This window comes from Macrobrachium rosenbergii, chromosome 42 (genome assembly GCF_040412425.1).
Source record: "Macrobrachium rosenbergii isolate ZJJX-2024 chromosome 42, ASM4041242v1, whole genome shotgun sequence".
NCBI classification, from domain to species: Eukaryota; Metazoa; Arthropoda; class Malacostraca; order Decapoda; family Palaemonidae; genus Macrobrachium; species Macrobrachium rosenbergii.
The window spans coordinates 30347265-30368594 of NC_089782.1; the positions used below are offsets into that span (position 1 = coordinate 30347265).

General features: G+C 38.5%; 1 protein-coding gene and 1 long non-coding RNA gene across 12 annotated transcripts in view; one reads left to right on the forward strand and one right to left on the reverse strand.

Annotated features, from left to right (window-relative positions):
- Window positions 1-21330, forward strand: part of LOC136828133 (carboxypeptidase N subunit 2-like) — an 849326-nt gene that overhangs the window by 825076 nt on the left and 2920 nt on the right. For 10 of the 11 annotated variants that reach the window (XM_067085940.1, XM_067085943.1, XM_067085938.1 and 7 more), the window contains 3 exons: window positions 16821-17396; window positions 18381-18538; window positions 21010-21139. In XM_067085940.1, the coding sequence (XP_066942041.1) occupies window positions 16821-17396; window positions 18381-18538; window positions 21010-21139 (864 nt within the window). Of the gene's footprint in view, window positions 1-14395; window positions 14441-16820; window positions 17397-18380; window positions 18539-21009; window positions 21140-21330 lie in introns of those variants that run through there. The other variant, XM_067085937.1, reaches the window with a different exon arrangement.
- Window positions 1-21330, reverse strand: part of LOC136828135 (uncharacterized) — an 85098-nt gene that overhangs the window by 21949 nt on the left and 41819 nt on the right. The window lies entirely within an intron of this gene.

Sequence of the window (21330 nt, forward strand, 5' to 3'; positions counted from 1 at the left end):
CATACAATATCCTATATACAGGTTAATTACTTATTAATGAGGATACTATGCATAAACATATATACACAGGATTTTATGAGATTACCAACATACCCACATATAAAAATCCTGTATGTGTACAAACATACCCACATACAAAAATCCTATATGTAAGTTAATCAGGGTCTTTATAATATACGCACATACAGAATCCCACATAACAAACACATCAACAAGGACACAAACAAAATCTTCACCAAAGATTTTATATATACATTTTTCTTAAAGAGTAAAAAAAAAAAAAAGTTCAAATCCTCTACAGCTTTGAAAGTTCTGTTGGGAAGTTCTCCACTAAACAGGAAAAAAAAAACTTTACCATATAGAAACCTTCAGTGAAAGCATCTTGGGGAAAGTTTTTTTCGAAAACTTTTTTTTTACTTTCTCTAGCTATGATGGTTTTTTAGAAAGTTCAGAGGCAAATTTCTTTCACTTCTGAATCCAATCATTATTTTTTTTCGTTTCTTTATGTAATAAAAAACTAAAAAAAAACTACACTTCCAGTAACAAATTAAAAAAACACCACGAGAACAAATTCCTGATGAATTCCCGTCATTCCAGATTCCCAAAAACTTCTGAATTTATTTATTATTTTTTTCGTGTCTTTATGTAATAAAAAAACTACACTTCCAGTAACAAGTTGAAAAAAAACCACAAGAACAAATTCCTGATGAATTCCCGTCATTCCAAATTCCCAAAAACTTCTGATTCTAATTATTATTTTTTCGTTTGTAAATATAATAAAAAAAAACTACACTTCCAGTAACAAATAAAAAAAGCCACAAATACAAAAAATTTCTGATGAATTCCCGTCATTCTAGATTCCCAAAAATAGCATTAATAAATTTCCGTTACTTTCTGTAGCAAATAAAAAAAAACTACACACTACAAAAATTAAGTTTTTTATTCTGAATACAGAATTTGTCAACAAATTTCAGTAACAAAATAAAAAAAAAACTAAACACCACAAGAACAAATTCCTAATGAATTCCCGTAATTACAGATTCCCAAAAAATAACTCTAGGAATTTCTTCAGGAATTCGTACAGGAAAAGCTTTTGTATAATGAACCGGGTTAATCATTTCACCTCAGTACCTGTAGCGAAGGTACTGATGGGGTTAATCATGGGATGGGGTTAATTTACAAAGGGGATTAATTTACGGATAAGGTTAAATTATGGAGAGGGCTAAAATTTATGGATGTTAATTTATTTACAGGGTTGGTTCATTTTTGGAGGGGGTTAATATACAGACGAGGTTAATTTATTTACAGATTAGCTAATTTACAAAGTGGATTAATTTACAGAGGTTAATTTATGGACGAGGTTAATTTAGGGAGGGGGTTAATTGTATGAATGAGGTTAATTTATGGAGGGGTTAAATGTATGGATAAGGTAATTTACGGAGGTGGTTAATTTACAAAGTGGCTTAACTTGCAGAGGAGTTTAATTTAATTTATAAATTATGTTAATTTACAGAGGGGGTTAATTTATGGATGGTCTTAATTTACGGAGGGAGTTAATTTTACAGATGAGGTTAATTTTATGGATAAGGATAATTACGGAGGGGGTTAGTTTTACGGATGAGATTAATTTACGGAGGGGGTTCAATTACAGATGGGGTTAATTTACGGAGGGGGTTAATCATTTCACCGCAGGATTACAGAGGGGGGTTTTAATTTGTAGTACTGGGTTAATTCCCTTCGCGTGTGTTGTATCACTGCCGTATAATTGCATGGGAGATTTCGGGCTCTCCTTAAGTGAGGAGAGTTATTACGTGATCCTAGATTTCTGTAGGGGGTGGGGGGAGGTCGGGGGGGAACGCCCCTTGACTTCTAGGGGAAGGGGGAGAAGGGGAAATGAGGTTCATTTATGCCCGGCCATCATGGACCTGCCATTAGGACTTTGTCGTGAAGTTATGGCCAAGATTAAACAAGTTAAAAAATACGCCGAAGTTTCTTCGGCGGAATCGAATTTTCTATACAGCTTGTAATCGTCACCGAAAATTTATCTATCTTTCGGTGGTCTCGGTATTATGCTGTACGAGCCGCGGCCTATGAAACTCTCAGCCGGCCGTGGTGACCTGTGTTGTTGCGTTGCCAGAAACACAATCATCATGGCTGACTTTAACCTTAAAAAAAATCAAAACTACTGAGGCTAGAGGGCTGCAATTTGGTATGTTTGATGACTGGAGGGTGGATGATCAACATACCAATTTGCAGCCCTCTAGCCTCAGTAGTTTTCAAGATCTGAGCTAAAAGTAAGAAAGGGAGGTGGGAAACCTGAAAATACCAATTAAAGAAAGAAGGAAAAGAAGAATTGAAAGAGCATAAGAAGAAAGATGGATTATTCCCACTTTTTTTCGAGCAGCAGTACTGCAAGAATAAATGAAAATAAATAAGAATCAATGAAAGGGAGGTAACAGAGAGAAACATGATCATTCCAAGCCTTTTACAACATAATTAGAAGGAGAAAAAGAATAATAATAATAATAATAATAATAATAATAATAATAATAAGGGAAAGTAACAGAGAGAGAGAAACATAATCGTTCCAAGCCTTGTCCAACACAATTAAAAGGGGAAGAAGAAGAATAATAATAAGGGAAAGTAACAGAGAAGAGAGAGAGAAACATAATCGTTCCAATCCTTGTCCAAAATAATTAAAAGAAGATGAAGAAGAATAAGAAAGGAAAGTAACAGAGAGAAACATGATCATTCCAAGCCTTGTCCAACATAACTGAAAGAAGAAGAAGAAGGAGGAGAAGAAGAAAAAGATGAGGAGACGAAGAAGAAAGAAGGATTATTCCCACTTTTTTGTGTCGAGCACTACTGCAGTAATAGTAATGTAATATACTTCCTTTGCTCACCCGCTACACTCATTCCCTCGAGGGAATGGGATGGCCTTGCATTACTTATGAGAGCCTACCTGCCTCTCTCTCTCTCTCTCTCTCTCTCTCTCTCTCTCTCTCTCTCTCTCTCTCTCTCTTGGTTTGTTCTCCTCCCGTTCGGAAGAGGCCATAATACACTGTCAATTTCTGTCCATATTCTCTTAATTAAAACTAAAAACTAACTCTTAACAATTATAAATACATTATATATATATATATATATATATATATATATATATATATATATATATATTTATATATATAATAAATATATGAAGATAGGTAGATAGATGGATAGATAGATAGCTAGGAACAAGACCTCTTGATTGTCAAGTACCCAAGATCTTTGCTTATACTGTTTCAATGGAAAGCACTCCTGACTTATACCCCCCCTCCTCTCTCTCTCTCTCTCTCTCTCTCTCTCTCTCTCTCTCTCTCTCTCTCTCTCTCTCTCTCTCTCTCTCTCTCTCTCTCTCCCCAGGTAAAAGGTAAGCCTCTAATGAGGTAATGGTAACACTGCCATTATATACTTTACGGTCTGAAAGACCAGCAGAGAAAGTTCCCCAAAAAAAATGGACAGGAAATTGGGAAAAGCAACAAAAGTAACTTCCCGGAGCAGTTTAAGCTTGGCTTCTGGAATTAAGGGAGAAAAAGTAACAGAGTAACTTTCAGGAGCAGTTTAAGCTTGGCTTCTGAAAATTAAGGAGTGGGATTTTACTGTTCTTTTATTGAGGCAGGATTCCGTGAGTGTCCTGAAAAGACTGGGGATGGCTCTCTCTCTCTCTCTCTCTCTCTCTCTCTCTCTCTCTCTCTCTCTCTCTCTCTCTCTCTCTCTCTCTCTCTCTCTCTCTCTCTCTTAGTGAAAAAGATTAACAAGTTTGTCTTTGGTGAAAAATGATTCTCTCTCTCTCTCTCTCTCTCTCTCTCTCTCTCTCTCTCTCTCTCTCTCTCTCTCTCTCTCTCTCTCTTAGTGAAAAGATTAACAAGTTTGTCTTTGGTGAAAAATGATTCTCTCTCTCTCTCTGAAAGAGATTAATAAGTCTCTCTCTCTCTCTCTCTCTCTCTCTCTCTCTCTCTCTCTCTCTCTCTCTCTCTCTCTCTCTCTCTCTCTCTTAGTGAAAAAGATTAACAAGTTTGTCTTTGGTGAAAAATGATCTCTCTCTCTCTCTCTCTCTCTCTCTCTCTCTCTCTTAGTGAAAAAGATTAACAAGTTTGTCTTTGGTGAAAAATGATTCTCTCTCTCTCTCTCAGTGAAAGAGATTAATAAGCTTCTCTCTCTCTCTCTCTCTCTCTCTCTCTCTCTCTCTCTCTCTCTCTCTCTCCCTAGGGACCCCTCTATTCGCCAACTATTTTCGTGTTTCTAGCAATCAGCTGTAGACAAATGTGTGTTACATTTATAAATAGCTCTCTCTCTCTCTCGTATAAAATATCAGTATATAATTATTATTATGAAATTCTCTCTCTCTCTCTCTCTCAAGACAGTTATCTTCATTTTTTCATCTCCCTCTCTCTGAAAACAGATCTCGACATTCTCTCTCTCTCTCAAAACAGATCTGGACATTCTCTCTTTCTCTCTCGTATAAAACATCAGTGATTAATATTATGAAATTCTCTCTCTCTCTCTTTTTAATAGTTATCTTCGTGTTTTCATCTCTCTCTCTCTCTCTCTCTCTCTCTCTCTCTCTCTCTCTCTCTCTCTCTCTCTCTCTCTCTCTCTCTCTTCCTCCCAATTACATCAATCATTTCCGTCCGGAAGTCAGATAATGGTGATAACTCTGCTATTATCTTGAATAATCTTATTTCTGTCCCCAAAACATTGATCAAGAGAAAAAGAGAGAGAGAGAGAGAGAGAGAGAGAGAGAGAGAGAGAGAGTATAATGGTAAATTTCGTCTTTCTGGTATAATTCTCTGTAATATAAAATCAAGATTAAATATATTTAATATAAAATCAACATGTCATATTAAAAATAAATTATTTTAAACATGAAATAAAAAGACTGAAAATATTCCAAACCCAAAATCAAGACGTCTTTTTCACTGAGTAAATGAGTGAGAGAGAGAGTTCAATCTTTTCACTGAGAAAAAGGTAGATTACTCGGGAAAAACAACACAATCGTCTCTTCAACAGACAATTGATGACACACCATTCCAGCGTTAAATGCGCCCAAATTTCCCTCTCACTCATCAACAGCAATAGGAACAGCAACAAAGCTCTCTCATATCTGGAACTGCAATCAAGCAACAGCAATTATATGGTGGCACGATATACCTATTGATTGCTGTTACAGATGAGAGAGAGAGAGAGAGAGAACCATTAATGGTGTTCTAATTGTCTGTTGTTATATAATCTTTTTCTGTTTACTGTTTGATTTTGGGTTTGGATATTTTCAGTCTTTTTATTTCATGTTTAAAATAATTTATTTTTGACATGTTGATTTTACATTAAATTTTTAATCTTGATTTTATATTAATGTTTCACCAGAGACAAAGCTTGTCAATCAATTGTCTGTTGAAGAGACGATTGTGTTGTTTCTCTTTCACTGAGAGAGAGAGAGAGAATCATTTTCTCTAAAGACAAACTTTTAATCTTTTTCACTAAGAAAGATTGACAAGCTTTGCCCCTCTCTCTCTCTCTCTCTCTCTCTCTCTCTCTCTCTCTCTCTCTCTCTCAGTGAAAAAGATTGACAAGCTTTGTCTCTGGTGAAAAATTCTCTTAATATAAAATCAAGATTAAAAATTTAATGTAAAATCAACATGTCAGTTAAAAATAAATTATTTTAAACATGAAATAAAAGACTGAAAATATTCCAAACCCAAAATCAAGACGTCGAGTAAATTTCTACCGCTCAGAAAAAGATTATATAATCCAACACCGTGACAATAGAACACCATTAATGGTTCTCTCTCTCTCTCTCTCTCTCATCTGTACCTGCAATCAATAGGTATTCAGCGGTGGCTCGATATATCGGATTGCTGTTGCTTCGATTGCTGTTCCAATTGCTGTTGTTGGCTTTGTTGCTGTTCCTATTGCTGTTGATGCCTTTGGTGCTGTTCCCAGGGAAATTTGGGCGCATTTAACGCTGGAATGTTCCTGCTGTCATCAATTGTCTGTTGAAGAGACGATTGTGTTGTTTTTCCCCGAGTCTCTCTACCTTTCTCTCTCAGTGAAAAAGACTGACACTCTCTCTCTCACTCACTCTCTCTCTCTCTCTCTCTCTCTCTCTCTCTCTCTCTCTCTCTCTCTCTCATATATGTACATAAAGTATCACTTACTATTATACTGAAATGATGAAATCTCTCTCTCTCTCTCTCTCTCTCTCTCTCTCTCTCTCTCTCTCTCTCTCTCTCTCTCTCTCTCTCTCTTGATCAACGTTTTGGGGACACGGCAGGAAATAACTGTCTCGTTGCGATTATTCAAGATAATAGCAGCCGGTTATCACCATTATCTGACTTCCGGACGGAAATGATTGATGTAATTGGGAGGAAGGAGAGAGAGAGAGAGAGAGAGAAGAGAGAAGAAGAGAGAGAGATGAAAAGACGAAGATAACTATTAAAAGAGAGAGATGTTTTATAAGAGAAGAGATGTCGAGATCTGTTTTGAGAGAGAGAGAATTTCATAATAATAATCACTGATGTTTTATAAGAGAGAGAGAGAGAGAATGTCGAGATCTGTTTTGAGAGAGAGAGAGAGAATTTCATAATAATTACTGATATTTTATACGAGAGAGAAAGAGAGATGTCCAGATCTGTTTTGAATTGTCATCTGTTTTCAGAGAATAAAAATGAAGATAACTGTCTTGAAAGAGAGAGAGAGAGAGAGAGAGAGAGAGAGAGAGAGAGAGAGAGAGAGAATTTCATAATAATAATTATATACTGATATTTTATACGAGAGAGAGAGAGAGCTATTTATAAATGTAACACACATTTGTCTACAGCTGATTGCTGGAAACACGAAAATAGTTGGCGAAGAGAGAGAGAGAGAGAGAGAGAGAATCGTAATCGTCCACGCTAGTCTTCAAAGGCCGTCTTTCTGCCGGACACATTAATTTGAATAAGTAAACACGGCACCAGGCCGATGTTGTCGAATTCAGCGTGTCGTGCAAAAGCAACAAGGAATTGCTTCTCTGTATCACGTGAGAGTGATTGCTGTCGCTATTGCTGTAGCTCCTGGTGTCTTTAAACCCTGGCATTGTGAGTCTGTTCCAGTTTCCAGAATTCCAGTTGTCCAGGATTTTAGTTTCCAGACTTCCAGAATTCAGATGTCTTGTATCACGTGAGTGATGGCTGTTGCTGTCGCTATTGCTTTTTCCCGTGTCGTCTTTAAAACCCTCTAAATGAGAGCGTCCGAGTCTGTTCCAGTTTCCAGAATTCCAGTTTTACTGAATTTTAGTTTCCAGAATTCCAGTTTTACTGAATTTTAGTTTCCGGAATTCCAGTTTTACTGAATTTGTTTCCAGACTTCCAGAATTCCAGTTTTACAGAATTTTGGTTTCCAGACTTCCAGAATCCAGATTTCCTTCTCTGCATCACATGAGCATTGCTGTAGCTCCTGTTGTCTTTAAACCCTCGTATTGTGAGCGTCTGAGTCTGTTCCAGTTTCCAGACTTCCAGAATTCCAGTGTTACAGAATTTTAGTTTCCAGACTTCCAGAATCCAGATTTCCTTCTCCGCATCACGTGAGCATTGCTGTTGCTCCTGGTGTCTTTAAACCCTGGCATTGCGAGTCTCCGAGTCTGTTCCAGACTTCCGGTTTCCAAACTTCCAGAATTATAGTTTCCAGACTTCCAGAATTATAGTTTCCAGACTTCCAGAATTATAGTTTCCAGACTTCCAGAACCCAGATTTCCTTCTCTATATCACGCGCTTGATAACCGTTACTGTTACTCCTGGTATCTTTAAACCCTCATATTGGGAGCATCTCAGTCTATTCTAGTTTCCAGATTTCCAGAATTCTAGTTTCCAGAATCCAGATTTCCTTCTCTGTATCACGCACTTGATTGCCGTTACTGTTGCTCCTGGTATCTTTAAACCCTCGCATTGCGAACGTCCGAGTCTATTCCAGCTTTCCAGATTTCCAGACTCCCAGATTTCCAAGAATTTCCTGCCATCTTATCTCACGCCTTCTTTTGTCTACTACGGCGGTCGGGGACTCCCTCAGTATTGGTCGTAGTTACGGAAGCGTTGCCTTGGTTAATCTGATTTTATCCAGCTTGGCCGGAGTAGTATGAAGTAGGAGGAGTATTAGCAGTAGTAGGGAGTAGTCTAGCAGTAGTAGTAGTGGAGGTGGGCCAAGAGGGGGCGTATAGTCTTGGCAAATTAAGCCCCCCACCTCCCGTATCAAGGCTGAGCAGCGGTACGTAATACTTGAATTATCGGTGTCGAGATTAGAATTCCTGGGGAGATGGGCAGAATGCGAGGAGGTTACTGATGTGGATAATTGGGATAAGTCCGATGGAGGAAGGACGATGGAGATGGAGGAGGAGGAGGAGGAAGAAGAAGAAGAAGAATAGGAGGAGGAGAAGGGAGACGGAGAGGAGGAGGAGAAGGGAGACGGAGAGGAGGAGGAGGAGGAGGAGGGAGGGAAAACAAGAGGAAATGCAAAAGGGAATGGAGACAATTAAAAGCAAGAGAGAGAGAGATGGAAGTACTTCTTTGGAGAGATATTGTGAAAGAGGTAGATGGAGATGGGAGAAGAGGAAGAGAAAGAAGAAGGAGGGGAGGAAAAAGAGGAGGAGAATGGAGAGGAAAAAGGAAGGAATTTGAAATGGAATGGGAACAGGAGGCAAGGCGTGGGAGAGAGAGAAAGAGAGAGACGAAAGCGCTTCATGGGAGAGATACATTGTATTGGACGGAGGAGGAGGAGGAGGAGGAGGAGGAGGAGGAGGAGGAGGAGGAGGAGGAGGAGGAGGAAAAACAAAATGGAATAGGAACAAGTTAAGGGAAGAGAGAAGCGGAAGTGCTTCTTTGTAAATGTTTTGCGAAAGAGGTTTTTTTTATTTTCGATGGGAGACGTAGGATTTTTTTTTTCTGCGATAAAATAGAGGGTTAGAGGAAATCACGAGATAAGCAAAAAAAAATAAAAAATCCCGTGAGGGAATAAAAAAAAATCAAGTTTGATTTGTATATAATATCAGTTTTTTTTTAGCTGATTGGGAGGGAGATTTAGGGGGAGAGGTAGTTTTTTTATGAAATAGGGTGTGAAAGGAAATCACGAGATCGGGAAGAAATAAAAAAAAAACATCCCGCGGGGAGAAATCACGTGACAGGAAAGGAAGAAAAAATCACAGAGTTTGACTTGTATGATAAAAACTCAAAACAAGGTTTTTTTCAGCTAAAAAAATATCGGGTGAGCCATTTAAGGGGAGAGGATTTTATTTTATGAAAAAGTGGGTAAGAAGAAATCACGAGATGTGGAAGAAAAAACGTATGAACAAATCACGTGACAGAAAATGGAATAAGAAAATAAATTTAACAAAAAAACTCAAAATCGTGCTATCTCGTATTTCTGCTCAATGTTGTACGAAGTCTTCGTGACTTAACTACTGTTAGTTGTTTAAAAAAGAAACTAGACCCCTAAACATGAAGTTTGTTTTCCGTCTAATTGCTTTCGTGAATAAACTATAATAGTATCGACTTGACATTCTGCAATTTAGCTTGCGTGAAACGACGAATTCTGCTTTTCTCAGAAAAACCACAAATTTCTCGTGTTTTCATTTCAAAGAAAAACCTGTTCTCCATCGTCAGAAGCGTTCTGCTTTTCGTATAATCAAAACCACCTCCTCCTCCTCCTCCTCCTCCTCCTCCTCCTCCTCCTCCTCCACTTAACCAAAAAAACTCTCACTCTCATGTTTTCATTTCAAAGAAAAGCCTGTTCTCGATCCTCAGAAACCTTTTGACTTTCGTATAACTAAAACCTTCCCCTCCCCAGTCAACCCCCTCCCCTCCCCCTCCTCCTTCCCCTCCCCTCCTCCTCCTCCTTCCCCTCCCCCTCCTCAACCAACCACCTCTCACTCTCATGTTTTCATTTCAAAGAAAAAGCTGTTCTCCACTTCTCCACCGACAGTAGGACTTTGGCTTTCGTATAATGAAAATCTCCTCCTCCTCCTCCTCCTCCTCCTCCTCCTCCTCCTCCTCCTCCTCCTCCTCCTCCTCCTCCTCCTCCTCCTCCTCCTCTCGCATGCTAATTTCCCGATTATATCATCGGGGCGACCTGGAACGGACGTATGTTTGTATCAAAGTCAATAGATGCAATGCTAGGCTATGACGACTCCAGGATCCCTCATTATTGTAATTGCCACTTGCAACGGATTCTCACCCCCCCCCCGGGGGTCGTCATTGCATCTGCATTCTGAAACATCGGTTTTCAATTCCTGCGGCAGAGTTTATGCCATCAATTCCGTCCTCCATTCGACAGGTACGATAAAAAATAAAACAATTATTATGAATATGGAAAAGCCAGGGATGTGGATATGTTAATTCTATATCGGGGGTGGGGGAGGGGGCTATCAATTACGCCGCTACAGCGTAAATAATCAAAGTTACCGAAAATAGATCTGTCTTTCGGTGGTCTCGGTATAATGCTGTATGAGCCGCGGCCCGTGAAACTTTAGCCACGGCCCGGTGGTGGCATGTCCTATATCGTTGCCAGAAGCACGATTATGGCTAACTTTAACTTTCAAGGCTGCAATTTGGTATGTGTTGATGATTGGAGGGTGGATGATCAACATACCAATTTGCAGCCCTCTAGCCTCGGTTGTTTTCAAGATCTGAGGGCGGACAGACTATAACAAGCAGGTATTTGTTTGGTTGTGATGCAACTCTGCCTTCTGCTTTCACTGGGTTCATGTATGTACAAGAAAAATATTAGTTTGTGAGTATATGAACTTCCGTTTGTGTACGTGTAGAACTTCCGTTTGTGTATGTGTATGTGTGCGCGCGTTTTTTGTGTGTGTAAATTGATCATTAACTTATTCTATGTACACATAGACACAGTATCACTTTTTGTGTGAATGCGCTTAGTCTGTGTATGTGTACGTGTATGTGTGTCTGTGTACGTATATGTGTACATACTCGCACGTCCAGTGATTACTACCTAATTCTATGCAAGCACAAGCACATTATCAGTTTGTGTGCATGTGCTTCCGTTTGTGTACGTGTATCTGTCTCCTTTGTTCTTACACTTTTTTGCGATCTTATTAGGAAAAGAGCATGCGCGCTTGCGCGTTTCACCCTTTTCTTTTTTGGCCATCTCTTGGGGAAATAGTTTGCTTGCGTGCGTGCTTGCGCGCTCCGTTATTATAAGACTTGTTATCTAGTTGTACGGTAGGCTTGCTCGCTTCTATAGGCTGTGTGACGTCCGGAGTTTATCTCTCTCTCTCCCTCTCTCTCGGAGGAGAGAGAGAGAGAGAGAGAGAGAGAGAGAGAGAGAGAGAGAGAGAGAGATGTTTGTTTGTTTGTTTGTTTGTTTGTTTGTTTGTCCGCCCTTCTTCGGCTGTTCGGGGGGTGGGCAGGGCAGGGCATTTTCCGCAGGGCTGGGCAGAGTGAATCCCCTTCGGTAAATGGGTAAATGGCCCGGTTCCCCCCTTTATGCCTTGCCCCTGTGTGTGTGTGTGTGTGTGTGTGTGAATATACCAGATTAGGCTTCATTCATATTTTATCGGGTTTATATTTTATTATATATATGCATATATATATATGTATGTACTGTATATAATTTTATATATTTTTATTATATATATATATATATATATATATATATATATATATATATATATATATATATATATATATATATATATGGTAAAACAGGGTAACTGTCTGGCACCTTGGGATAGGTACCCTCTTGCTAAAACTATTATGATTTGCTTTATAAGCAAATAGAATACAAGTGAAATATATTGAACTGTCTGACCTATCTTGAAAAAATCACACAAGCTCACTCAGCGTAAGTTTTAATGGCAATTCTGTCCTAATCTCCAAGTGTTTTTTTACGCTTTTTTTTTCCAAGACAAAAATTTAAAAAAAAAATTCCGAAAATTCTGTCCTCATCATCAAACATTAGGACGGGTCCCACTTGGGAAGAATTCTCCTCCTTGTGCAATGTTCAAAGTTTTACAGTGGCAGAGAGACAGAGGGGGCGCTGTTGGCAGCTGAATGTCTATACTCTAGGAAGAAGTCAGCTAAAAGTCAGCTAATTTTGGAAAAATTAAAACTGCAGAATAAGACGGCCAGCTGTGTGGAGGTTTCTCCAATTATTCAAAGTTATCACTGTGTCCCACCTCTGCAGAATGTGGGTTGGCTGTCACTGGACTGAATTGGGCAAGGCAATGTTTTGATGTTTGCAAAAAAATAAATAAATAAATCTTAGTCTTAATGTTTCGAATGCTCATTTATGTGGCTTAGAAGTCAAGAAATTTATGACATTCAGTTTGCACAGGGAGAGAAAATTGCATATTTTGCCAACTTGTGGGACAAAGATGAAAGTGCAGTGTTGCAGGAATTGGAAAGGCACAGAGAGATTCAAGAGTGTACAGTAGAATACTATCAACTATTTTCACAGCAGCTGTAATTCAATTAACTCTTGTAATATGTAGAAATGCCATTTTCACATATTTTTAGCCACAAAGATATACACATATAACCAACGTATATAGCTATATAGCCTATATAGCCAAAATATGCAACTTTCTCTCCCCAAACAAATCGAATGTCATAAATTTAGTGTTCTGCGTCACAAAGACACATTCAAAACATTAAACTTTGCATTTTACTCTCTCTCTCTCTCTCTCTCTCTCTCTCTCTCTCTCTCTCTCTCTCTCTCTCTCTCTCTCTCTCTCTCTCTCCTGTATAGGGTGTGGGCCTGCAGATCTCATGCCTTGGCCAATAGCTGGAATATAGAATATAGAGTTTAGACCAAAGACCAAGCATTGGGACCCATTAGGTCATTCAGCGCTGGGAAGGAAATCGAGGGTAGGTAGGCTTGAAAGGTAACAGGAGGAAAACCTCTAAGCAGTTGCACTATGAAATCATCGTTAGGAGAGGGTGGGAAGCAAGAAGGAAGTGAGGGAATATGAATGGAGGTACAGTAAAAGGAATGAAGGGGCTGACTCTCCACCCACGCAAAATGGCGAGAATTCTATTCTGTTCTCTCTACAATTCTACATAATCACAGGAATGAAAACCCGTGGTCGTCATCGGCCTAAGGAGAATAGGTTCCTTATACTTGCCTGTCCCCTTTAAAGGGTATTAACTCCCAGCTAAGGGGGTCTAGAATCCTCTGTTAGGCACGTCTTTGCCTTGATGTATATTAAAACAGTACCATTAAACCATTGGCAAGCCACAGGACAGGAATGTCCATGTTACAACGCTTGCTACCTACTAGTACCATTGTAGCAGTCTTTAGTGAAGTAGACTGACTTGATATAGATTTGTCATTTGCCTATGGGGAGAGAGAGAGAGAGAGAGAGAGAGAGAGAGAGAGAGAGAGAGAGAGAGAGAATGTCTAGGTTGTAACGCTTGCTCGGTACCATTGTAGCGGTCTTTAGCAAAGTAGACTGACTTGATATAAATTTGTCATTTGCCTAGAAAGAGAGAGAGAGACTCATATATACACACATGTATGTGTGTGTATATACACTGAGATACACACAAATGAGATACACACACTTTCCTAGTAGCTGATTATACATTAGGCCTATGGCACCAACACTCGTTACGTAATCGTGTCCCAAAATATTCCTGATCCATGAAAATAACTCATAATAACTACAAACCACCAGTAAAAAAAAAACATGACTCATGATTGAGAGGGCTAAGCGTCTTGGCGTTGCAATTAAAGCGAGTTTAAAATAATGAAAAAAGACACAAGACAGTTTTGCTAACAATGGCATTACCTGGAACCGGTCGAGATGGGGATAATCCCTGAGTCATTAAACCGGTTTACCGGGACTGGACCTTGCTTGAATTCGGAGAGAGAGAGAGAGAGTTAGAAATAAATATATATTAGTAAATAAATATGTATATATGTATGTATATATATATATATATATGTTGATATATATAGAGAGAGAGAGAGAGTAAGAGAGAGAGAGTGAGTAAATAAGAGAGAGAGACAGAGAGAGAGAGAGATGTTGAGTAAATAAGAGAGAGAGAGAGGGTGAGTAAGAGAGAGAGAGAGGTGAGTAAATAAGAGAGACAGAGACAGAGAGAGGGTGAGTAAACGAGAGGGAGAGAGGGTGAGTAAATGAGAGAGAAAGAGAGATAGAGAGAGAGAGTAAATGAGAGAGATAGAGAGTGAAGTAAATGAGAGACAGACACAGAGAATAAACGGGAGACAAACAGAGAGTAGGGGTGAGTAAAAGAGAAAGAGAGAGAGAGAGAGACCAAATCGAGAACTTGGTATATACTCTTATCGGAACCTGATAACCGCGCGGGGGAAGGGGGGAGGGGTTGCCTAGTTAGTTTTGTCCACATGGCCCCCCACACAAATGGCGTCGAATTGGGCAGTAGAGAAATCAGTGAGTGAGAGGTGATAGTCTCTAAGGCCTGGGGATTACTTACTTAGACACATATTTACTTAGACACATATTATTCGTTGGGTTTTTTAAATTGGTTTTCTTTTAAATATTTTAGTGTCTGGTGACAGAACTGTAAAATTCGAAAATGACAAATTTTTACGAATACTGGAATGAAAATGTGTGGTGAAAATTGGAATGCAAACTTTTTTTTCTTAAGGGCTTTTTTTCAATTGCTTGTAGCATTTACAAGATTTGCTTGGAAGCAGTATTTTACTGCCTGGTGACAGAACTGTACAATTCGAAAAGGTGACAAATTTACGAAAATTGGATATGTAAATTTGTCGCGAAAATTGGAATGCCATTATTTTTCCGTTTCATAAAGGCTTTTTTTTTTATTGCTTGTAGCTTTTACAAGATCTGCTTGGAAGCTGTGCTTTTTGGTGCCTGGTGACAGAACTGCCAGAATTTGCAAAGGTTGACAAACTTTACGAAAATTGGAAGGATAAATATGAGGTTTTTGTTTCTGTGACAAATTTGTGGAATTTTAAAGAATCTTATTGCAGGAGAAATGAGTGAATAATGTTTCAGTGAAGTGTCTCCCCAATTCAGTTTTAAGTGAATGAACTTATAGAATGAATAAATACACGTACGAGACTATTTATTGCTAGAGAACTAAAGTTTAATTTAAGCCTGTGTAGTATACGTAGCATACGTTTTCTATAATATTTGATTTTGTTCATCAATATTTCAGAAACAACAAAAAAGTCTTTTTGGACCAACCTTTTGTGTCTAAAGAAATCTGTTGATTTGTGCACTTAAACAAGGAACGTTCTCATGGAAAGCTCGCCATCCTCTCTCTCTCTCTCTCTCTCTCTCTCTCTCTCTCTCTCTCTCTCTCTCTCTCTCACACACACACACACACACACACACACACACACACACACACACACACACACACACACACACACTGCCCATGGCATTGGTTAGAGAAAGTAAAAAGTATGTTTACTTATAAAAGACCTTGTTAGTTTTATCACACTTGATATGGTTGAGATATGGTTGAGTAATTCTCTCTCTCTCTCTCTCTCTCTCTCTCTCTCTCTCTCTCTCTCTCTCTCTCTCTCTCGATGCTTGGGTATACTTGGAGAAAATAAAGAATGTGCTTACTTATCAAAGTCCTCGGAACCTTTATCGCATTAGATATGGCTGGCCAATTCTTCCCTATCGCAGACTTGTTAAGATAACGATGTTGGCGAGCTTAGATAAGAGAGTTTACAAAGCAAACGGGGTTATAGACGTAAGTAAGAACTATGCCTAAGCAGTCTCCGTCACCTACAACTGTGGAGGAAGACTGTGCCAAATCTACCCATTTAAAACTTAGTGAACGGAATTACTAACATAAGAATAAAATAAAAATAAAAAAAGGACTTTAGTTCCTGCGGTAAACAAAACCCACTAATGTCTTAATTTGGCAAATATATCAGTGCCATGAGAATTGAATAATGAAAATGAAAATATGAAATATGGAAACGTCCGAAGTGATTTGGCAACGCCGCAACGGTCGTCCTGGACAGCGGCGTGTGATTTGAAAAAATCATAATTCTAAAAGGTTTAACCTCCGTAACAAACGTATAAGTCCTTTGTAGCTACAGCTGTGTATTTATTATTATTATTATTATTATTATTATTATTATTATTATTATTATTATTATTAAATAAGCCATTATAGAGGTTTATCAGGGTAATATCGAGTCTTGATGGTACTGCCTCCATAATTTTCTATTAGATATGCTGTAATTACTACGGCTGTAATTTGCTTTTTAATTATTAGGTTTGCGTATTTTTATGTTTGTTATGGCTGGTTTTTAAGCTTTGCATTTTATTATGATGGCCTGAACAGAAAACACTGAAAAGGACCCGTAGAGAAAGTTCTGTTGCCATTCGTGGAATTAGACTAATCTTATCCATATTGCATACCGTGAATTGTTGATAAATGAGTTTGTGTGTGTGTGTGTGTGTGTGTGTGTGTGTGTGTGTGTGTGTGTGTGTGTGTGTGTGTCTGGTTGTGAAAGAGAGTTTGTGTGCAAACTTACGTACATAAATATTTAAATTGTATAGACTTTAACATTATAATGACCTTTCCTATGAAAAGTTGAATAATCTCTGTTGGAAATATTCATTAGTCTCACATTTGTTACGCCAGTTTTAGTAACCATAAATCAATCAATCAGTTATATAAGGTATAATTACTGTAATATTTTGCCAACGAGATCTGAAATCATATCTTGATAGTAAGCATTATCTCGTTACCACTGAAATGTCACTTTAATGGAAGGATTTCAGTCCAGGCGCTTAACAATCCTCCTTTTTCCTTCCACAGACGCCGAGGAGCTCGTTGAAGACGTCGCCCAAACACACTGACTGCTCCCAGGGGAGTCAAGGGGACGCCTGTAGGAGGAGACCACACCTAGGCACCAGGGGAACCACCAGCAGGAGACCCTCGGGTCACAGTAAGCCTAGCACTGCAATTCTCAAAGACCCATCAAGAGCTACTGCTACCACCACTACAGCAGGAGATCTAGCCCTAGGAAGCAAAGACCGTGATGCCCTTGGGGAGGAGAACCATTATTCCAGAGGCAGTGTCGAGGGCTCCCTCGAATCCGCTACCACAATGCCGTGCCTAGTCTATAACACTTCAGAGGGAACTCCTCCTCCTCCTCCTGCTGCTGCTGCTACTTCGTCAGCCTCCCCCCCACCGGTCAGGTCCCCAATGCGCAGTCCTAATCGCAGGCACAGAGGAGCAGCAGCTGCCAATGGGATTTCCTTCGTCATGCCCAAGATAGTGTTGCCCAAATTGCTGTTGCCCGCCGTCTGTTTCTGTTTCCTCATCCTGATTGGGTCGATGGTCACGCCATGCGGAGCCATCTGTCCTGATACGTGTACCTGCGATGACGTGGTAAGATGTACACGTATAGATCAGAGTGCACTACACTCTGTATTGGTTCACAGAGTGATATACCAAGTCTGAATATGGAATATTGTTTTATACAGTACTAGTTTCCAGTGCTTGGTTATCATTTAACAGAAACACACTATGACCAGTTTATTTTTGCTCAGATTTGTGGTAAGGTACACACACTCTTAGATGAGAGTGTACTACACTGTACAGTATAGGTGCACTAAGTCTGAAATATGGTATATTGTTGATACTACCTTTCAGTGGTTGGGTATATGTCATTTAATAACAACACAGTAAAAACAGTGTATTTTTAAATTGCTAAAATTTTTGGTCAAGACTTACACACTGTTCTGAGTGCACTATGCTGTATAGGTATACAGAGTAATATACAAAGTCTGAAATAAGGAATACTATGTTATACCTTCCAGGGTTAATTATATATTATTTAGCAAAAACACACTGTAACCAGTGTATTATTATTATTATTATTATTATTATTATTATTATTATTATTATTATTATTATTATTATTATTATTATTATTATTATACAAAACATGAACCTTGTTCATATGGAACAAGCCCACAGGGGCCAATGACTTGAAATTCAAGCTTCCAAAGAGTATGATGTTTATTATGAAGCTAATATTCAAAATTCCTATTTGTGCTTTGTAAGAAGCAGCAATATTTGGCATGAAATTCAAATTAAGAATTTTCATGGGTCAAAAATTACCATTTGCAATTTTTAGTTACCTGGTATTTGGAACAATTAAAATTATAAAATTTGTTTTAGATAATAATGTACATTGTGTAAAATTCTGACATTTATTAGTCAGACTGTCTAGATTATTTTTGTTTTTTGCTTTCTTTTATACTGCTTTCAGATACTTCAGCCATGGGGCCATTTGCTATAAAATTCCATATACATGCGTTTAGCTCTAGAGCAGAATGATCAATTCTCAAATTTTCTTCGCTATTCCAGTCTTTGGTAGTACGGTGTGAGCCTTCACCCAACATCGATGTCCTGCCCTTGACCTTCAACCCTGGGTTACAGCAACTCACTATGTACGGCACAGAAATTCACACTCTGGACATCAACTCGATGATGTGGTATGTGGACCTTCGTCATGTGAATCTCAGGTAAGCAAGGGACACTTGTTGTTTTATGGCCGATAAAATTTGAGTAATAAAGTTTTGTGGAACACCTTGTCATTCAGTACATTAAAAAATACCAACATTAGCTGAAGGTAAAGGTATTGTGTCTTGTGACATTTATAAACAAAAATAGCCAAGATCAAATGGCGCCTGGTTGCTAAAATACACCAAGCAAGGCAAGTTTTACACGAAAGTAGCAGATTTCACAACGGTTCATGATCATTGATTAAGCAAGTGTTGGCCAAGTTTGGGAAACAGGAAGCAGTGGTTTGGAATTTCTCTGCTGTGTGACATTTTGTGAAAATGTCCACACAAGGTGGGCCTCTGGTGCTCAAGATCCCAGGCAAATCATGGAGAATGAGAGACAGTTTAGAGACCACCACATGATGATCCATCTTGAGGTAGTCCACTTGGTCTCTTTGGCTCCCAGGTACTAAAATTGCACATTGGGGCAATTTTTTTTTTTGCTAGGTTTCTTAGGTTTGTATCTATTGTCACTTATCCTGACATAAGGCTTCTGCCAGTCCGTGACCTGATTATGAAAGGTTCTTAATTGAAAAGAACCACCTTGGCTTGTAGATACGTATCTGAAAGCTTACTGTTGTGAGATTAGCACCTCAACATGTTAGATAGGGCATTGGTGAACAGAAGAGATCTAGGGTGTTAGGGGTAAACAGAAAAGATCTAGAGTGCTAAGGGTGGTCAGGTCTGTGGATACTGAAATAAGTCCTTTTGGCACTGGGTAGACAATGATGTTGCTGTTCTCCTGAAAACTGGGGAAGCATATGAAGTTGAAGTGTATCTGCAGAGAGCACGTGCAGTTTTGACGATTTTCCCTTCTTTGGATGACAGACAAGGCATTTGCAAGAAGTCTGACTCTTTTGGGAGGGCTGAACCAGGCCAAATGTCATGCCAATATTTGCCATCAAAAGGAGGGTCCTTAGGGCAGGAATGAGATGGGATCTTTTGGTAGATGTGAATTCCAAAGGTGCCAGATTGTAGACGAATCTATTGAAGGTGATTAAGAAACTGTTCTCTAAACAAGTCATGATGAACCAGTGTCCCAAGCACGTTCATTGCTGAGTCACTAAAACACCAATTGTTTTGTTGTCTGTCACTTGAAAACTCTGAACGAAGTCAAGAACATAACCTCTGATGCCAAAGGAACCGTGTTTACTTATAATAGCCTTGTGGTTAACCATTTCAAAGCCATTACTAAAATCAGTGTGAAAGATTCTTGGCACACAAACGTACTGCACTGATTCTATGTACGCTGAGAGTACATATTGTAATGCAGTGTTTCATGTGGTCAATAAACTTGAACATTACATCACAAGAAAGTGTTCTGAAATACAGCATTCTTAAAATTCAAGTGATGAGTAGACAATAATGCTGCACTGATTCCATATACAGTACATGAGAGGGCATCAAGAGACTCTGTTCATGTGTTGATAAACTTGAACATTACAGCACAAGGAAATGCTCTGACATATAGAAAATGCACTGACATATAGCACCCTAAGACTGAAGCGATAAGCAGAAAGTAATGAAGTGTTATGTCAAGGACTGACTACTACAACAGAAAACTACTGACATGATGTAAGCAACAAATGGACTGTACAACAAACAACCAGCATTCATCGCGCAAAGCAGAATGTACATAATGCAACAAGGTAGTTGACCCTAATTATTCATTTCAAATGACAATCAATAATTTAAAGCGGAAGCTATAAGCAAAATATTACAATTTTGAAATCCCTTAAAAACTGTGTACACAGTTTGCAACAAAAATCTGAGATCCTCCACAAAAAAGAGACAGAAATTTTGACAATTTTATAATTTGTATCCAAGATCATGTTATGTCTTGATATTATTGAATCCAGAATTATATCTTGACATTATTGAATCCAAACTTATCACTTTTCCAAGTAAGGAACCTCAAAGATACAAGAACGAAAAAAGCATGAAAGGAAATGATGAGATAAGAAAATGATCACAAAGCAGTTCAAGGTAATGACCAAAGCCTTGTACAGTGCTACTGTTCAAGGGTCCATGAGAGATCTTGGGATTTTAGCCCACTTGAGGGTATTAATGACTGTCTAGTAGCTGGATTTTCATCATCACCGTTTTGATAAATAAAAAATTCACCTGCTGTACTGTGAACCAGATCTTAAGAAAATTAACTGAACAACATTTCAGTGGTTGTTATAAATAACAACTGTGTAAAAGGCTGACTATTTTTTTTTTTTTAAATGGCTACTGTTTCTCTAATTACTTTCCCACTGGATATGAATTTCTTTTCATTAGTTTATCAAAATACAATTATCACACTTTGTATGGTATTATAAAATATATTAAAAGATTTGTAGTATCATATACTGTACAGTAATGCACATTTTACGACCTAAAAATATACTGAGTGTGTGTAACCTAAAACCCTCCCCTCAATTTTTCAGTAAAAACATGATCATGCGAGTGATGCCACGAACATTTGAGAAGCAAGGCCACTTGGAGGAGCTGCATTTAGCCCAGAACAACATAAGTGAGCTCGAATCAGAAATGTTTTATGGTCTTTCTAAACTTATCGTAAGTAGGAGTTCATTTTGCTTTTTCTGCATGTGAAACTTTGTGATACTGTAGACAATTATGAATTTCTGTATTGATTATATAATGAAGATCAAGTTATACTGTGATAAAACTGCTCTGAATTAGAATCTTATGTGGTGAACAGCACTAGTTTTGAGTTCCTGATATTCTTTTTCTTTCTACTGTCAATA